This window comes from Phyllobates terribilis, unplaced genomic scaffold (assembly GCF_046119375.1).
Source record: "Phyllobates terribilis strain yellow unplaced genomic scaffold, ASM4611937v1 Scaffold_60__1_contigs__length_8166268, whole genome shotgun sequence".
Taxonomy (NCBI): domain Eukaryota; kingdom Metazoa; phylum Chordata; class Amphibia; order Anura; family Dendrobatidae; genus Phyllobates; species Phyllobates terribilis.
The window spans coordinates 7,773,986-7,789,134 of NW_027362820.1; the positions used below are offsets into that span (position 1 = coordinate 7,773,986).

General features: G+C 45.5%; 1 protein-coding gene across 1 annotated transcript; it reads left to right on the plus strand.

Moving 5' to 3' along the window:
* Positions 1–2,252: 2,252 nt before the first annotated feature.
* Positions 2,253–14,048, plus strand: LOC141192398 (uncharacterized). Its single transcript, XM_073661917.1, has 7 exons — positions 2,253–2,321; positions 3,532–3,681; positions 3,811–3,990; positions 4,074–4,197; positions 4,281–4,378; positions 4,576–4,666; positions 12,040–14,048. The coding sequence occupies exons 1-7, from the start codon at positions 2,253–2,255 to the stop codon at positions 13,074–13,076; spliced, it is 1,749 nt and encodes a 582-aa protein (XP_073518018.1). The 3' UTR covers positions 13,077–14,048.
* Positions 14,049–15,149: the final 1,101 nt, after the last annotated feature.

The window sequence follows — 15,149 nt, forward strand, 5'->3', positions numbered from 1 at the left end:
ACCCCCATTATGCCCCTTATGTAGGATGTATGATGCCCCCATTATGGCCCTGATGCAGTATATATGATGCCCCCACACAGTGTAATGCCCCCATTATGCCCCTTGTGCAGTATGTATGATGACACCACACAGTGTAATGCCCCCATTATGCCCCTTATGCAAGATGTATGATGCCCCCATTATGCCCCTGATGCAGTATATATGATGCCCCCACACAGTGTAATGCCCCCATTATGCCCCTTATGCAGTATGTATGATGCCCCCACACAGTGTAATGCCCCCATTATGCCCCTTATGCAGGATGTATGATGCCCCAACACAGTGTAATGCCCCCATTACGCCCCTTATGTAGTATGTATGATGCCCCCACACAGCGTAATGCCCCCATTATGCACCTTATGCAGGATGTATGAGGCCCCCACACAGTGTAATGCCCCCATTATGCCCCTTATGCAGGATGTATGATGCCCCCACACAGTGTAATGTCTCCATTATGCCCATTATGCAGTATGTATGAAGCCCCACACAGTTTAATGTCCCCATTATGCCCCTTATGCAGTATGTATGATGCCCCCACACAGTGTAATGCCCCCATTATGCCCCTTATGCAGTCTGTATGATACCCCACACAGCGTAATGCCCCCATTATGCCCCTTATGCAGGATGTATGATGCCCCCACACAGTGTAATGCCTCCATTATGCCCCTTATGCAGTATGTATGAAGCCCCACACAGTTTAATGTCCCCATTATGCCCCTTATGCAGTATGTATGATGCCCCCACACAGTGTAATGCCCCCATTATGCCCCTTATGCAGTATGTATGATACCCCACACAGTGTAATGCCCCCATTATGCCCCTTATGCAGTATGTATTATGCCCCCACCCACAGTATAATTTCTCCCCAGTACCACCTGAGGTCCTGTAGTTGGAATAATCCCTCTGGAAAATGGTTTTCCCTCTGCCTGCTCCCCTACATATAGACCCTTGAGCATGTATACAGTCATGTAGGGGAGCAGGCCTCACTAGATATCGAGGCTTCGTACAGTAATATACCGCATGAGGATGATATCAGAGGAGTAAGACATTTCTTGAAATCGAGATCAATAGAGTGTAGCAGACATAATGACTTCATGGAGGATCTTCTAAAATTCACTCTTACACATAACTTCTTTCTTTTTGACAGGAAGTACTTCCACCAGCTCAGGGGTACTGCGATGGGGACCTGTTGTGCCCCCTCATATGCTAACCTATTCCTGGGCTGGTGGGAGGAAAATACAATATTCATAGATGATCATAAGTGGTGGCATCCATATATTGGGGTTTAGTATAGATATATTGACGACATTTTTATCATCTGGTCAGGAACGAGTGAAAAGTTTCTTGAATTTGTCAGGGAACTCAATATCTATAGAGTGAGCCTGAGATTTATGTCAGAGTTTAAATATTACCAGTTGCCTTTGCTGGATGTACTAATCAAGAATGAAGGGGATGGGACCTTAGGTACACTCATCTACCATAAACCTACAAGCACTAATAAACTATTGAAGTGGGATAGTCACCACCCCATCCTCATTAAAAAAAAGCAATATCCAAGAGCCAATTTTTACGATTGAGAAGAGACTGCTCTAATGTCACAGAGTTTAATATACAGGCAATAGACATGAACACCAGATTCATGGAAAAGGGTACCCACGATACATTTTGGATTCCACACGATTGTTTGCAGAAAATCAGGAGAGACAGACATTCCTCCATACCTAACCAAGAGAGCAAGAAAAAGATGGGATAACACGAGTAATAGGAACTTATCACAATCAGAGTGACCATATCTTTAATATCCTCAGAAAACCCTGGCCAACCGGGACCTGAGGGTGCTGTGGGATGTACTCCCACAATAACTTTCAGAAAGGGTCGGTCAATTAGGGACCGTTTAGTGCATAGTTTCTATAAAAACCTGCACCCAAGTGGACTTGGCTGGATAGAAGAGTGTGCGGTTTCTTTAGATGTGGATAAAGTTGTACATGTAATTGGATGAGACCATGTAAATCTTTCTCGAGTTCCTCTACAGGTAAAATCTTTTTCCAGAGGGATTATTCCAACTGTAAAACCTCAGGACTTTTATATATGGCCACATGCACCTGCCCCCTAGATTATGTATGAACGACCAAGAGGCAGTCTAAGAGGAGGGTGGGGGAGGGGGCATTTGGGTAATTTATGCCATGGTCAGGACACCCCAATTAGTGAGACTCATGAACAGTGCACATCGAGGTGAAACCGGAAACATCTCGTTTTGTATCATTGCGGCGGTTAAACCCAATGTGAGAGGAGGTGATCACAATAGATGTATCAAAAAGGAAAGCGAGTGGATTCCAGACTGGATGCACAAGCCCCTAAGGTACTCGAGGAGCAAATTTCCTATGCCTGTTTTGTGTGAATACATCCATATTCTGATTTACATTTTTGGATTTTATATTCTACCCATTGCTACTCAGTTTCCTGAGAATGGGGTTCACATATTGTTTTACTTCTTCGAGAGATCTGAGCTTCTGTATCAGAATTATTTCTTATTAGTTATATCCCACTTATACTATTTAGTAACTAACAAGTGTGGTGTTCCTTGTGTATGTCTAATTATGCAATAGGGGTCAAATTTGACCATTTAGAAATTTACTGTGGGCCACCATCCCATATTTTCTAGAAGTAGATCTACATGCTTATTGTATGATGGGAGGATGTGCAATACTTGTTGTTAGTCTCCCATGATGCTGATCTCAGAGGGAGGATTTTTCATTTGATGGAATGCGATCCAATATCATATGCACTCCGGTGTGGAGCGCAGACATCTGGGCATGCGCAATCGTGGACAATGATCCTAGATTCGCTCCGGCGTGGAATGATAAGTACGGGCATGCACAGTCACAGGTACGAGTGGAGCAGCGGCAATCAGTTTATCTGGTGTTTCAGCATAAAGCACGTCACTTCTGGACAATCGCACTAGGGGATGGACATTATCGGACCTCTAGCTCATGAGAAGTAGCGTAGGTGCAGTACATTATTGTAGACAGACTCCATTTTGTATATCCTGTGACAATTCACCTCTAGGAATGGGAATGAGCCTCCTAGTCTGGGAGGGGTTTTGGATGAATTGGGATATTTATACATGGGCACCTGGCTATTAGGCACACTATGCTGAACATCATGAATTATCATCCTTATATCAAGCCTCCTGATGAACCTGTTGGGGAAACGCGTTGAGGCGGATTATTGAAACATTGTCGGTAAATGAGACGAGAATTAGCTTTATGGAAGATGAATCTTTGAGAAAGTGTTCAGCTGCAGACTCCAAGAAAGAAACTGCTTGTTGTCTGTGGCCTAAAATATATAGGTTTTATTACCAGATGTAAAGAAGAAATCTAAATACTGTAAAATAATATATCTCCTCATATGTTTCCCTTTATTATCTCCAGTAATTGTATTATTACACAGGACTTTTATGATGTTACATCGGCTCATCATCTTCTCATTTAGGTCCCTACAATATCAGATCCTCTCAGTGAAGGTCTTCCATTTAAGAGAATTTTTCTTATGGACCCATCAAAGATGGATATGGACAGAGACAAGATGGCGAAGAGGATATTACATCTTACCCTAGAGATCCTCTTCCAGCTTACTGGAGAGGTGAGAGATTCTGATGACGTCACATTACATCATTCTTATCTATGGGAATAACAGATGGACAGAACTGGAGAGGTGAGGACTCTGGAAATATCTGAAGTGAGATTTAATAATGTGTCTCTCCATAACCAGGATTACATAGTAGTGAAGAAGACCTCTAGTGGGCACTGCCAGGCCCCTGTATCTGAGGGATGGGAAAGACCCCTGAGCCCAATCACAGGGCCTCCATCTCACCTCTTGATTCATGAGGACATCAATGACCAGAAGATCCTAGAACTTGCCTACAAGATGATTGAGCTGCTGACTGGAGAGGTGACACTGCTGGGAATGCTGGGACATTACACAGTAATACTATGAAAGGATCAGGGGTATGACTGTATGATTGTATGTGTCAGGTTCCTATAAGATGTCAGGATGTTGCTGTCTATTTCTCCATGGAGGAGTGGGAGTATTTAGAAGGACACAAAGATCTGTACAAAGACGTCATGATGGAGGTTCTCCAGCCCCTCATATCACCAGGTAACAGACGGGGCTAAATACACACGGTCTATAATTATCTGTATGTAAAGAATGAATTCAGTCCCTGTATGTGTTTCCTCCAGATATATCCAGTAAGAGGACAACACCAGAGAGATGTCCCCGTCCTCTTCTTCCACAGGACTGTAAACAAGAAGAGCCCAATGTTCCTCAGGATCATCAGGTAGATGGAGAGAAGGTGTCATGAGAGCTCCCCTATGATGTGTACACGGCTGTGAAGGTCTTGTGCTCAGTCTTGTTTTATCCACCAGTATTATGTGTTTTTTGCTTGTGTAATGAGAACGGTGGAGATGGCAGGATTAGAGCTGATCATAGATGTGACTTCTCATCTGTCTGTGACTTTTACAATATTTGTTTCAGGGTGAAGATCTGACCCATATTAACACTACAGAGACATATGTAAGGGGTGATGAGTGGTGTAAAGAGGAAATTCCTACATATGACTACCCAGGTGAGTAATAACCACTAAACTCAGAGAAGTCACAGATTCTTCTCAGTCACCGGCTGTGGCTGCTTTATCAGTGGTGTAGTCCGTCCGTATCACAATCATGTGATCACCATTTTGCCTCTAGACCACAACATTCTCCTCCACCCAAAACTGTTCAAATGATTTTGAGCATTAAAACCCTTTTCCATAGAACTTACAACCTGGAGAATCCACCTACCCCCTGGGATTAGTAGACGCTGATCGTTACCTGCCCAGATCTGTAAACTACAAAGCCAAATGACCGCATACATAGAATTTGCTGACAAGTTAGAAAATCACTTGATGAAAAATAATATGATGGGTCTGTAAGAGAAAGCGGAGGGTAATGATGCTGTTCCTTCCTAGATCCCTGATATCTTATTGGATGAATCCACCTTCTCTCCCTTCTGTGCTGCTGAATGTGCTCATATGGTCCCTACAAGACCAGGTCCAGTCTTTCTGGCCAAACTTTACTTTTATGATCTACAACATTAAATGTGCAGTGAGGCCAAGTGTGAATTTCTGTACAATAACAACAGAGTTTCCCTTTATCCTGATTTTTCAATTTATTTTAAAACCGACTAACTTCAAACAGGATAGTGATAAACTATATTAAAAACATTACACCTGTGCTATGATATACTGTATCTCTAAGCTAAATTTAAGACACCTCAGCTCTGCACTATTATAAAAAGTTCTCTTTGAATGTCTAATATTTCTTCATGAAATTCATCTGACACAAAATATTGGCCCTTACGATAGTTTAGATTGCCAAGAGCCCCCGAGCCCCATACTCTAATTACCCCAGAGAGGTTTCACCACTAGTTACTCACTATTTACTGATGGAGACTGTTGAGTTTGATCATTTCAGTAGATGTGTTATTGTCTATACTCACAGTTTTGACTACAGTAATTAGTGCCAAAAATACTCTGATTTAACCCTTTCCTACAGCCAGTTTTGTGTTCCTATCAGGGCCCATTTTTCAAATCTGACGTGTGTCACTTTATGTGGTGATAATTTTGGAATTCTTCACAAAGGATAATAGGAAACAAATGGACCTTACAAATAATATTCCAACTTCTCTTGAATGTGACACTACCCCATATACGGTTGTACACTACTGTCTGGGCACATGGCAGGTTAAGAAGGGAAGAAGCGCCATTTAGCTATTTGAATGCAGATCTTGATAGAATAGTTCGCAGACACAATGTATTGGGGGCACTGTTCATAGTCACCTGGCAGCTCAAAAGATGGCTACCACGAACAGGCTTGGCGCCATCTACTCCATTTTCCTGATCCCTGGGTTTGCCTTGCTCATCACCCTTTAACCCCTCTATATGGATTTGGACTTAGACAGAGACCCCTAGGCTTGGGCCATGGTGTTACCTGCTGTTCTGTGGTGTGAGATGGGAAGAAGAATAGTCAGGTAGCCGGGTCATATCCATGAGGGCAGAGAAAATACAAAATCAGAAGACGCAAGAGTAGTCAGTAAACGGGCCGAGGTCACAACAGGAAACAAATACACAAGCCGGGAGCTGAGCACAGAGGACTGAACCAGAGGAGAACAAGCCTGTATCTGGCAGCTTCCAGCAATATGCTTTCAGCTTTAGTAGGGTGTGGTGCTTTCCAATTGGCTGAAGCAGGAAGCAGATTACTCCAGCTGGACAGCACACACACCCATACTGCCAGACTGGATAGTACTACAGGTCCCAGGCTTCCTAATCTTACTGGCTGGACAGAGCCTGCTCCGCCCAGAGCTTCTGGTTCTGACGTCTCCTCCATCACCAGCGCCGCCTGCAGGATGAATAAGGCGGCTCCTGGTGACAGAAGCAGACGTCGCAGGAGCAGATCCCAGAGGAGATGGGACCCACCATTTACAGAAGCCCTAATGTGACCAAATTTCAGAAAACCAGAGCAGTAGAAATCACCATAAAGTGACTCAATTTTGGAAATTATAACCCTCAGTGAATTAATCTATAGGAGTAGTGACTATTTTGACTCTACAGGCACTTTCTGGATATTAGCACGCAGTGGATGTTGGAGAGTGAAAATTACAAATATATCATTTTATTGCTCAACACATAGTGTCCAGATTGTGCTCCAGGAGACACACACCATCAATTAAGTGGGTTCTTCTCACTATAGTAATGCCAAATACATGGATGCTAAATGTGTTTTGGGCGCACTGCAAGGCTCAGAAGCGAGGGGGAGATCTGACTTTGGGAGAGTGGATATTGCTGGATTGGTTTATGGAAGCCATGTTGCTTTTCAAAAGCCTTTGAGCCACTAATGATGTGGAAACCTCTGGTTTTCCACTGACAGATGATGGACCTGAGTGAGGACTTATTTTTTTGTGAGATGAGTAGAACTTTTTATTGGTATTTTTTCACCTACATAACATTGTTTGGTGGCTTTTTATTCCATATTTTGGAGGCAGAATTAACAAACAGTTGAACACCACGCTCCACTGGTTCTTTCTATGAGGTTTTCTATTAGACTGTGAACTGTTATTGTCTTGGTGAATAATGATGGCTAACATAGGGCAAAATTAAAAAAAAATCTCTGAAAAAGATACAGCCTTACCAACACCAAATCATATAACAAATGCACTAGCAGGATGCTGCAGACCCCCATGATAAAGGCAGTGCAGGTGCAAAATACTTATGGAGCAATCACTCACAAACCTACCAATTCATGGAGGGTGTGGTTGCCTAGTATTAAAGACTAGATGGTGGCCCGATTCTAACGTATCGGGTATTCTAGAATATGTCTCCCGACGGTGGCGTACTTATTTTAAATCTGGCGCCAATTGGCCGGAGACGGTGTTTAAATTTGGGGCTGATATCGCTGATTGGTCGCAGCCGCCGGTCGCGACCAATCAGCGAACCGTGTTAGTGAGGACCGGGCAATTATAGTGAGGACTTATAATGCCCCATGCAGGATGTCACCTCCCCTCCCTCTCTTATAATGCGCCATGCAGGATGTCCCTTGTCCCCCCCCACCATATAATGCCCCATGCAGGATGTCACATCCCCCCTTCCATTATAATGGCCCATGCAGGATGTCACCCCCCCTCCCTTATAATGCCTCATGCAGGAAGTCACATCCCCCTTCCCTTATAATGCCCCATGCAGGAAGTCACATCCCCCCTTTATAATGCCCCATGCAGGAAGTCACCTCCCTATAATGCCCCATGCAGGAAGTCACATCTCCTCCATATAATGCCCCATGCAGGATGTCACATCCCCCTTTCCATTATAATGGCCCATGCAGGATGTCACCCCCCCCTCCCTTATAATGCCCCATGCAAGAAGTCACATCCCCCCCTCCCTTATAATGCCCCATGCAGGAAGTCACATCCCCCCCATATAATGCCCCATGCAGGAAGTCACCTCCCTTACAATGCCCCATGCAGGAAGTCACATCCCCCCATATAATGCCCCATGCAGGATGTCACATCCCCCCTTCCATTATAATGGCCCATGCAGGATGTCACCCCCCCTCCCTTATAATGCCCCATGCAGGAAGTCACATCCCCCCTCCCTTATAATGCCCCATGCAGGAAGTCACATCCCCCCATATAATGCCCCATGCAGGAAGTCACATCCCCCCCATATAATGCCCCATGCAGGAGGTCACATCCCCCCTCCCTTATAATGCCCCATGCAGGATGTCACATCCCCTCCCTCTCTTATAATGCACCATGCAGGAAATCACATCCCCCCCTCCCTTATAATGCCCCATGCAGGATGTCACATCCCCCTTTCCATTATAATGGTCCATGCAGGATGTCACCCCCCCCTCCCTTATAATGCCCCATGCAGGAAGTCATATCCCCCCCTCCCTTATAATGCCCCATGCAGGAAGTCACATACCCCCCATATAATGCCCCATTCAGGAAGTCACCTCCCTTATAATGCCCCATGCAGGAAGTCACATCCCCCCATATAATGCCTCATGCAGTATGTCACATCCCCCCTTCCATTATAATGGCCCATGCAGGATGTCACCCCCACCCTTATAATGCCCCATGCAGGAAGTCACATCCCCCCCCCTCCCTTATAATGCCCCATGCAGGAAGTCACTTCCCCCCATATAATGCCCCATGCAGGATGTCACCCCCCCTTATAATGCCCCATGCAGGGTGTCACCCCCCCCCCCTGTTTAATGCCCTATACAGGATGTCACCCCCCCCCTTATAATGCCCCATGCAGGAAGTCACATCCCTCCTCCCTTATAATGCCCCATGGAGGAAGTCACATCCCCCCCAAATAATGCCCCATGCAGGAAGTCACATCCCCCCCATATAATGCCCCATGCAGGAAGTTATATCCCCCCAATATAATGGCCCATGCAGGATGTCACCCCCCTTATAATTCCCCATGCAGCAAGACACATCCCCCTCCCTTATAATGCCCCATGCAGGAAGTCACATCCCCCCATATAATGCACCATGCAGGAACTCACATCCCCCCCATATAATGCCCCATGCAGGAAGTCACATCCCCCCATATAATGCCCCATGCAGGATGTCACCCCCCCCCTGTTTAATGCCCTATGCAGGATGTCACCCCCCCCCATATAATGCCCCATGCAGGAAGTCACATCCCCCCCTTATAATGCCCCATGCAGGAAGTCACATCCCCCCCTTATAATGCCCCATGCAGGAAGTCACATCCCCCCCATATAATGCCCCATGCAGGAAGTCACATCCCCCTTTCCATTATAGTGGCCCATGCAGGATGTCACCCCCTCTCCCTTATAATGCCCCATGTAGGAAGTCACATCCCTCGCTCCCTTATAATGCCCCATGCAGGAAGTCACATACCCCCCATATAATGCCCCATGCAGGAAGTCACCTCCCTTATAATGCCCCATGCAGGAAGTCAACCCCCCCATATAATGCCTCATGCAGTATGTCACATCCCCCCTTCCATTATAATGGCCCATGCAGGATGTCACCCCCCTTATAATGCCCCATGCAGGAAGTCACATCCCCCCCCTCCCTTATAATGCCCCATGCAGGAAGTCACTTCCCCCCATATAATGCCCCATGCAGGATATCACCCCCTCTTATAATGCCCCATGCAGGGTGTCACCCCCCCCCCTGTTTAATGCCCTATGCAGGATGTCACCCCCCCCTTATAATGCCCCATGCAGGAAGTCACATCCCCCCTCCCTTATAATGCCCCATGCAGGAAGTCACATCCCCCCCAAATAATGCCCCATGCAGGAAGTTATATCCCCCCAATATAATGGCCCATGCAGGATGTCACCCCCCTAATAATGCCCCATGCAGGAAGTCACATCCCCCCCCCCTTATAATGCCCCATGCAGGAAGTCACATCCCCCCCTTATAATGCCCCATGCAGGAAATCACATCCCCCCCATATAATGCCCCATGCAGGAAGTCACATCGCTCCCATATAATGCCCCATGCAGGAAGTCACATCCCCCCCATATAATGGCCCATGCAGGATGTCACCCCCCTTATAATGCCCCATGCAGGATGTCTCCCTCCCCCCTGTTTAGTGCCCTATGCAGGATGTCACCTCCCCCCTCCTCTATAATGCCCCATGCAGGAAGTCACATCCCCCCCTCCCTTATAATGCCCCATGCAGGAAGTCACAACCCCCCCATATAATGCCCCATGCAGGAAGTCACATCCCCCCCATAAAATGCCCCATGCAGGAAGTCACATCCCCCCATATAATGGCCCATGCAGGATGTCACCCCCCCTCCCTTATAGTGCCCCATGCAGGATGTCACATCCCCTCCCTCTCTTATAATGCGCCATGCAGGATGTCACATCCCCTCCCTCTCTTATAATGCCCCATGAAGGATGTCACATTCCCCCTTCTATTTTAATGGCCCATGCAGGATGTCACCCCCCCTCCCTTATAATGCCCCATGCAGGAAGACACATCCCCCCCACCCTTATAATGCCCCATGCAGGAAGTCACATAACCCCCATATAATGCCCCATGCAGGAAGTCACCTCCCTTATAATGCCCCATGCAGGAAGTCACATCCCCCCCATATAATGCCTTATGCAGGATGTCACATTCCCCCTTCCATTATAATGCCCCATGCAGGATGTCACCTCCCCCCTCCCTTATAATGCCCCATGCAGGAAGTCACATCCCCCTCTCCCTTATAATGCCCCATGCAGGAAGTCACATCCCCCCATATAATGCCCCATGCAGGATGTCACCCCCCTTATAATTCCCCATGCAGGATGTTACCCTCTCCCCTGTTTAATGCCCTATGCAGGATGTCACTTCCCCCCCCCATATAATGCCCCATGCAGGAAGTCACCTCCCCCCCATATAATGCCCCATGCAGGATGTCACACCCCCCCTCACTTATAATGCCCCCTCCACGATGTGACACCCCCCCCCCCACCTCACCATTTAATGCCCTATGCCCCCATACAATAAAAAAACAAAAAAAATCCAATACTCACCTCACTTCTTACCTGCTGCTGGTGCTGCTCCGGACTCCTCAAGCTCTGCACTGCCTGTGACGGCTTAGGAGAGAGCGCAATGTAAAAACATCACCGCGCCCTCTGACCTGAGACGTCACAGAGCAGCAGCGGAAGAGACAGGAGCTGCTGCGGAAGCACGGGGAGAGGTAAGTATTGTGCCAGGTGCCGGGGCCCTGAGCAAGTGGGAGGGGAGGAGGGGGCGCTGACACCGGCACCGCACCGCTCATGGACCGGCGTCACCGCTCCCCGGTCCTCCCTTCACACTTGCCGTCGGGAGATCAGCGGCCGTTGCCGCTGATCTCCCGACGGTAGCCGAATGGAGGTCAGCGGCGCCTCCGGTCGGGGTACTTATGTTGCCAGCAGCTGGCTGCATCGCCACTGACCTCCGTGCGGCAGATGAACCGCTAACGGCCGCCATCTTTTTCTGAAATCTCGCGTCGCTGATTGGCCGCGGCCGGACCAATCAGCGACGCGGGATTTCCTGGACAGACAGACGGGATAAGATAATTATATATATTAGATGCACACAGAAGAAGCTTGCATAGGACACCAGTCACACAGGCAGGTTTGATGCACAGTGTCTGGCTTAGCCTATTGATGATGCTCATACTATTAGATCAGGAGGGCTACCCAGCACTATATAAGTGCACCCACATGGACAGACACCCCAGTACACCCAACCAACACTAAATTGCTAGTGCATTTGTTATCTGATTTGGTGTTGGTAAGGCTGATTTTTCTGTGATGTTTTCTTGGTAAATAACTTTTACATAAAGTGAATTTTTACGGAGAGTTTAAGTAGAAATGTTCATCAATATAAATTTTAAGGATATGTTATTCATAAATAATAATTGGTTTTATTCTTTCCAGATGACTGTACCGAGAGATCAGAGGGACAGCTGAAATCAAGTTTTATCAGACATAAGATAACCCACACAGAGGAGAAGCCTTTTTCTTGTTCAGAATGTGGGAAATGTTTTAGCCATAAATCATCTTTGGTTATACACCAGAGAACCCACACAGGAGAGAAGCCTTTTTCATGTTCAGAATGTGGAAAATGTTTTGGCCATAAATCAGCTTTAGTTAATCACCAGAGAACTCACACAGGGGAGAAGCCTTTTTCTTGTTCAGAATGTGAAAAATGTTTTAGCCAGAAATCAGGTTTGGTTAATCACCAAATAACTCACACAGGGGAGAAGCCTTTTTCCTGTTCAGAATGTGGGAATTTTTTTATCCAGAAATCAGCTTTGGTTAATCACCAGAGAACTCACACGGGGGAGAAGCCTTTTTCCTGTTCAGAATGTGGGAAATGTTTTAGCCAGAAATCAGATTTGGTTAATCACCAGAGGACTCACACAGGGGAGAAGCCTTTTTCCTGTTCAGAATGTGGAAAATGTTTTAGCCATAAATCAGATTTGGTTAATCACCAGAGAACTCACACAGGGCAGAAGCCTTTTTCTTGTTCAGAATGTGGGAAATGTTTTAGCCATAAATCAGCTTTGGTTAATCACCAGAGAACTCACACAGGGGAGAAGCCTTTTTCTTGTTCAGAATGTGGGAAATGTTTTAGCCAGAAATCAGTTTTGGTTAATCATCAGAGAACTCACACAGAGGAGAAGCCTTTTTCTTGTTCAGAATGTGAAAAATGTTTTAGCCAGAAATCAGCTTTGGTTAATCACCAAATAACTCACACAGGTGAGAAGCCTTTTTCATGTTCAGAATGTGGGAAATGTTATGCAGATAAATCAACTCTTAACAAGCATCAGAAAACTCATACAAGGGAAAAGCCTTTTTCATGTTTAGAATGTGGGAAATGTTTTATACGGAAAGCGCATCTTGATGACCACCAGAGAGCCCACACAAGGGAGAAGCCTTTTTATGTTCAGAATGTGGGAAATGTTTTGTGAATAAATCATCACTTCTTAGTTACCAAAGTACTGACACAGGAGAGAAGCCATTTTTATGTTCTTAATGTGGGAAATGGTTTCCTTGGAAATCAACTTTTTTTAAACTTCAGAGAAGTCACACAGGGGAGAAGCCTTTTTCATTCTAATCTAAAATTGTATCTTTTTAAAGGGGTTTTCCACTACTAGGACAACTTCTTCTCATTCCTCATGTTTGGCCTTGTTAAAATAAAAAACAATCATACGCAACTCCCATTCTGGCACCGTTCCATTGGTGTCACAACTTGCGTTTCCAGTGCTCACATAAGGTTGTTACATCACACAATCCTGCTCCTAATCAACACCACCTTTGGATGTATTGAACATCAACAGGAAGGCCATGGCATGGACATAGCACCGAGAGAACGCACACACTGAAAACACTCTCTTCAGACCGTGTTCCTGGGGGAATTATAAGCAATTTACAGCCTCAAACATGACGTCCGATATAGGAAAGAAAGAGGAGATCGGAGGTTAATCTGAGGTCCTCCACCTCCGTCAGCATGTCTGGTATGCAGCGTTTCTTATGGAAGGTCTTATCTTCCTGCTCCGGAGCCATTACTGCCTCATCTCAGCGTGGTAAAAGAAGCAGTCTTAACCCTCATGATGCCAGACAGCTCCAGCCTGTAAATCCTGCACCAACTTCTCTCTTAATGTCGGCCTGAGCAGTGCTTGCTTCACAGGGACATTTACTCCCCCAGCCACAGGGAATTCTGATATGGAGAACGCCATAATTGATTTGTATATCATATTGCATCTATCCCTACTAAACAATAGATGCAGCATTATATACAAATGCTGGAGACCAAATACAAAACTGAAATACGTCCCCTCACTTCTAGCCTGTCACAGCTTACTGACGAGGTACAGAGATTAGAGGCGGATGTCGTACAAGATGTGGGCTATCAAAATGCTCATAAATAAACAGTCTGTTTAATTTGGTTGATGACCATGAAAATCACAATAATATCTGGATAAGGGGTATACATGAAAGCATCAATGCACAAGCGATCATGCCAACACTATTGACATTAATCAATAATATCCTTGGTGACCCTATTGATAAGTAACTGGAGACTGACAGGGAACACCATACATTAGGCAATCATGGCCCAGATCCTGAGCATCCAAGGGACATTATCTGTCACATACATTTTTTCAATGTAAAAGAGGCCATTGTGAGGAAAGCAGGGGAGTTGAGTCCTGGTGATTTTCAATGGAAAACGTATACAATCGATCACATATCTATCCTGAATGACACTTGCTAAAAGAAGGGTATTGAAACCACTACTTGATGCTCTATTGAAAAATGGCCTGATGTACTTCTGCGGTACCCTTTCCAGCTGCAGGTCCGAAAAATGGAACATTGTATACTTTGAAAGATCAAAGTGACGAGACCTTTCTGTGATGTCCTAGACATTCCCAGAATCCATATATCTGACTGGCCACCTGCTCCACCATTGCCACAGAGAGTTCCAGCACGTCACAGAAGGTGTTCAATGGATCAGGAACTTGATGGTGATGCAGCCAGATGGGAAAGGAACCTGCCAATCATATGAGCTCCTGAAATTAATCTGGTCTTCCCTGATGAGAGACAGTTTGCAGATGCTTACTTATTTCTTTAAGCATATAATTAGATATATCTAAATAGAGCATTAGGTGGCACTCTTCCACTATATAGAATGTCTAAGTTCATATAAGATCTTAGACCAGCATATAAGTTGAGTTCACATGATACTACTGTAATATCAGGCTGTATTACTTTACTTGCTTTATATTCCATGGTTCCACCTAATAGGAATCCTAGAACTGAAAGTTTGACTTACGCCTGTAAAGACAACCCCCAGTTAGGGACTTGCATTGGGATCTGCTTGTTTCGCAATTTCCTACTGTTTTGATATATTCATAATCTATACTTCTTAGACACTGAGAGGTAGATGTTACTATCTACCGTCTATACTTCCTCTTTTCTTTTAATCTTTCTCTCTTCCCCCTCCTCCTTTTTTTTCATATAATATGGCACAACTCAAACCTTGT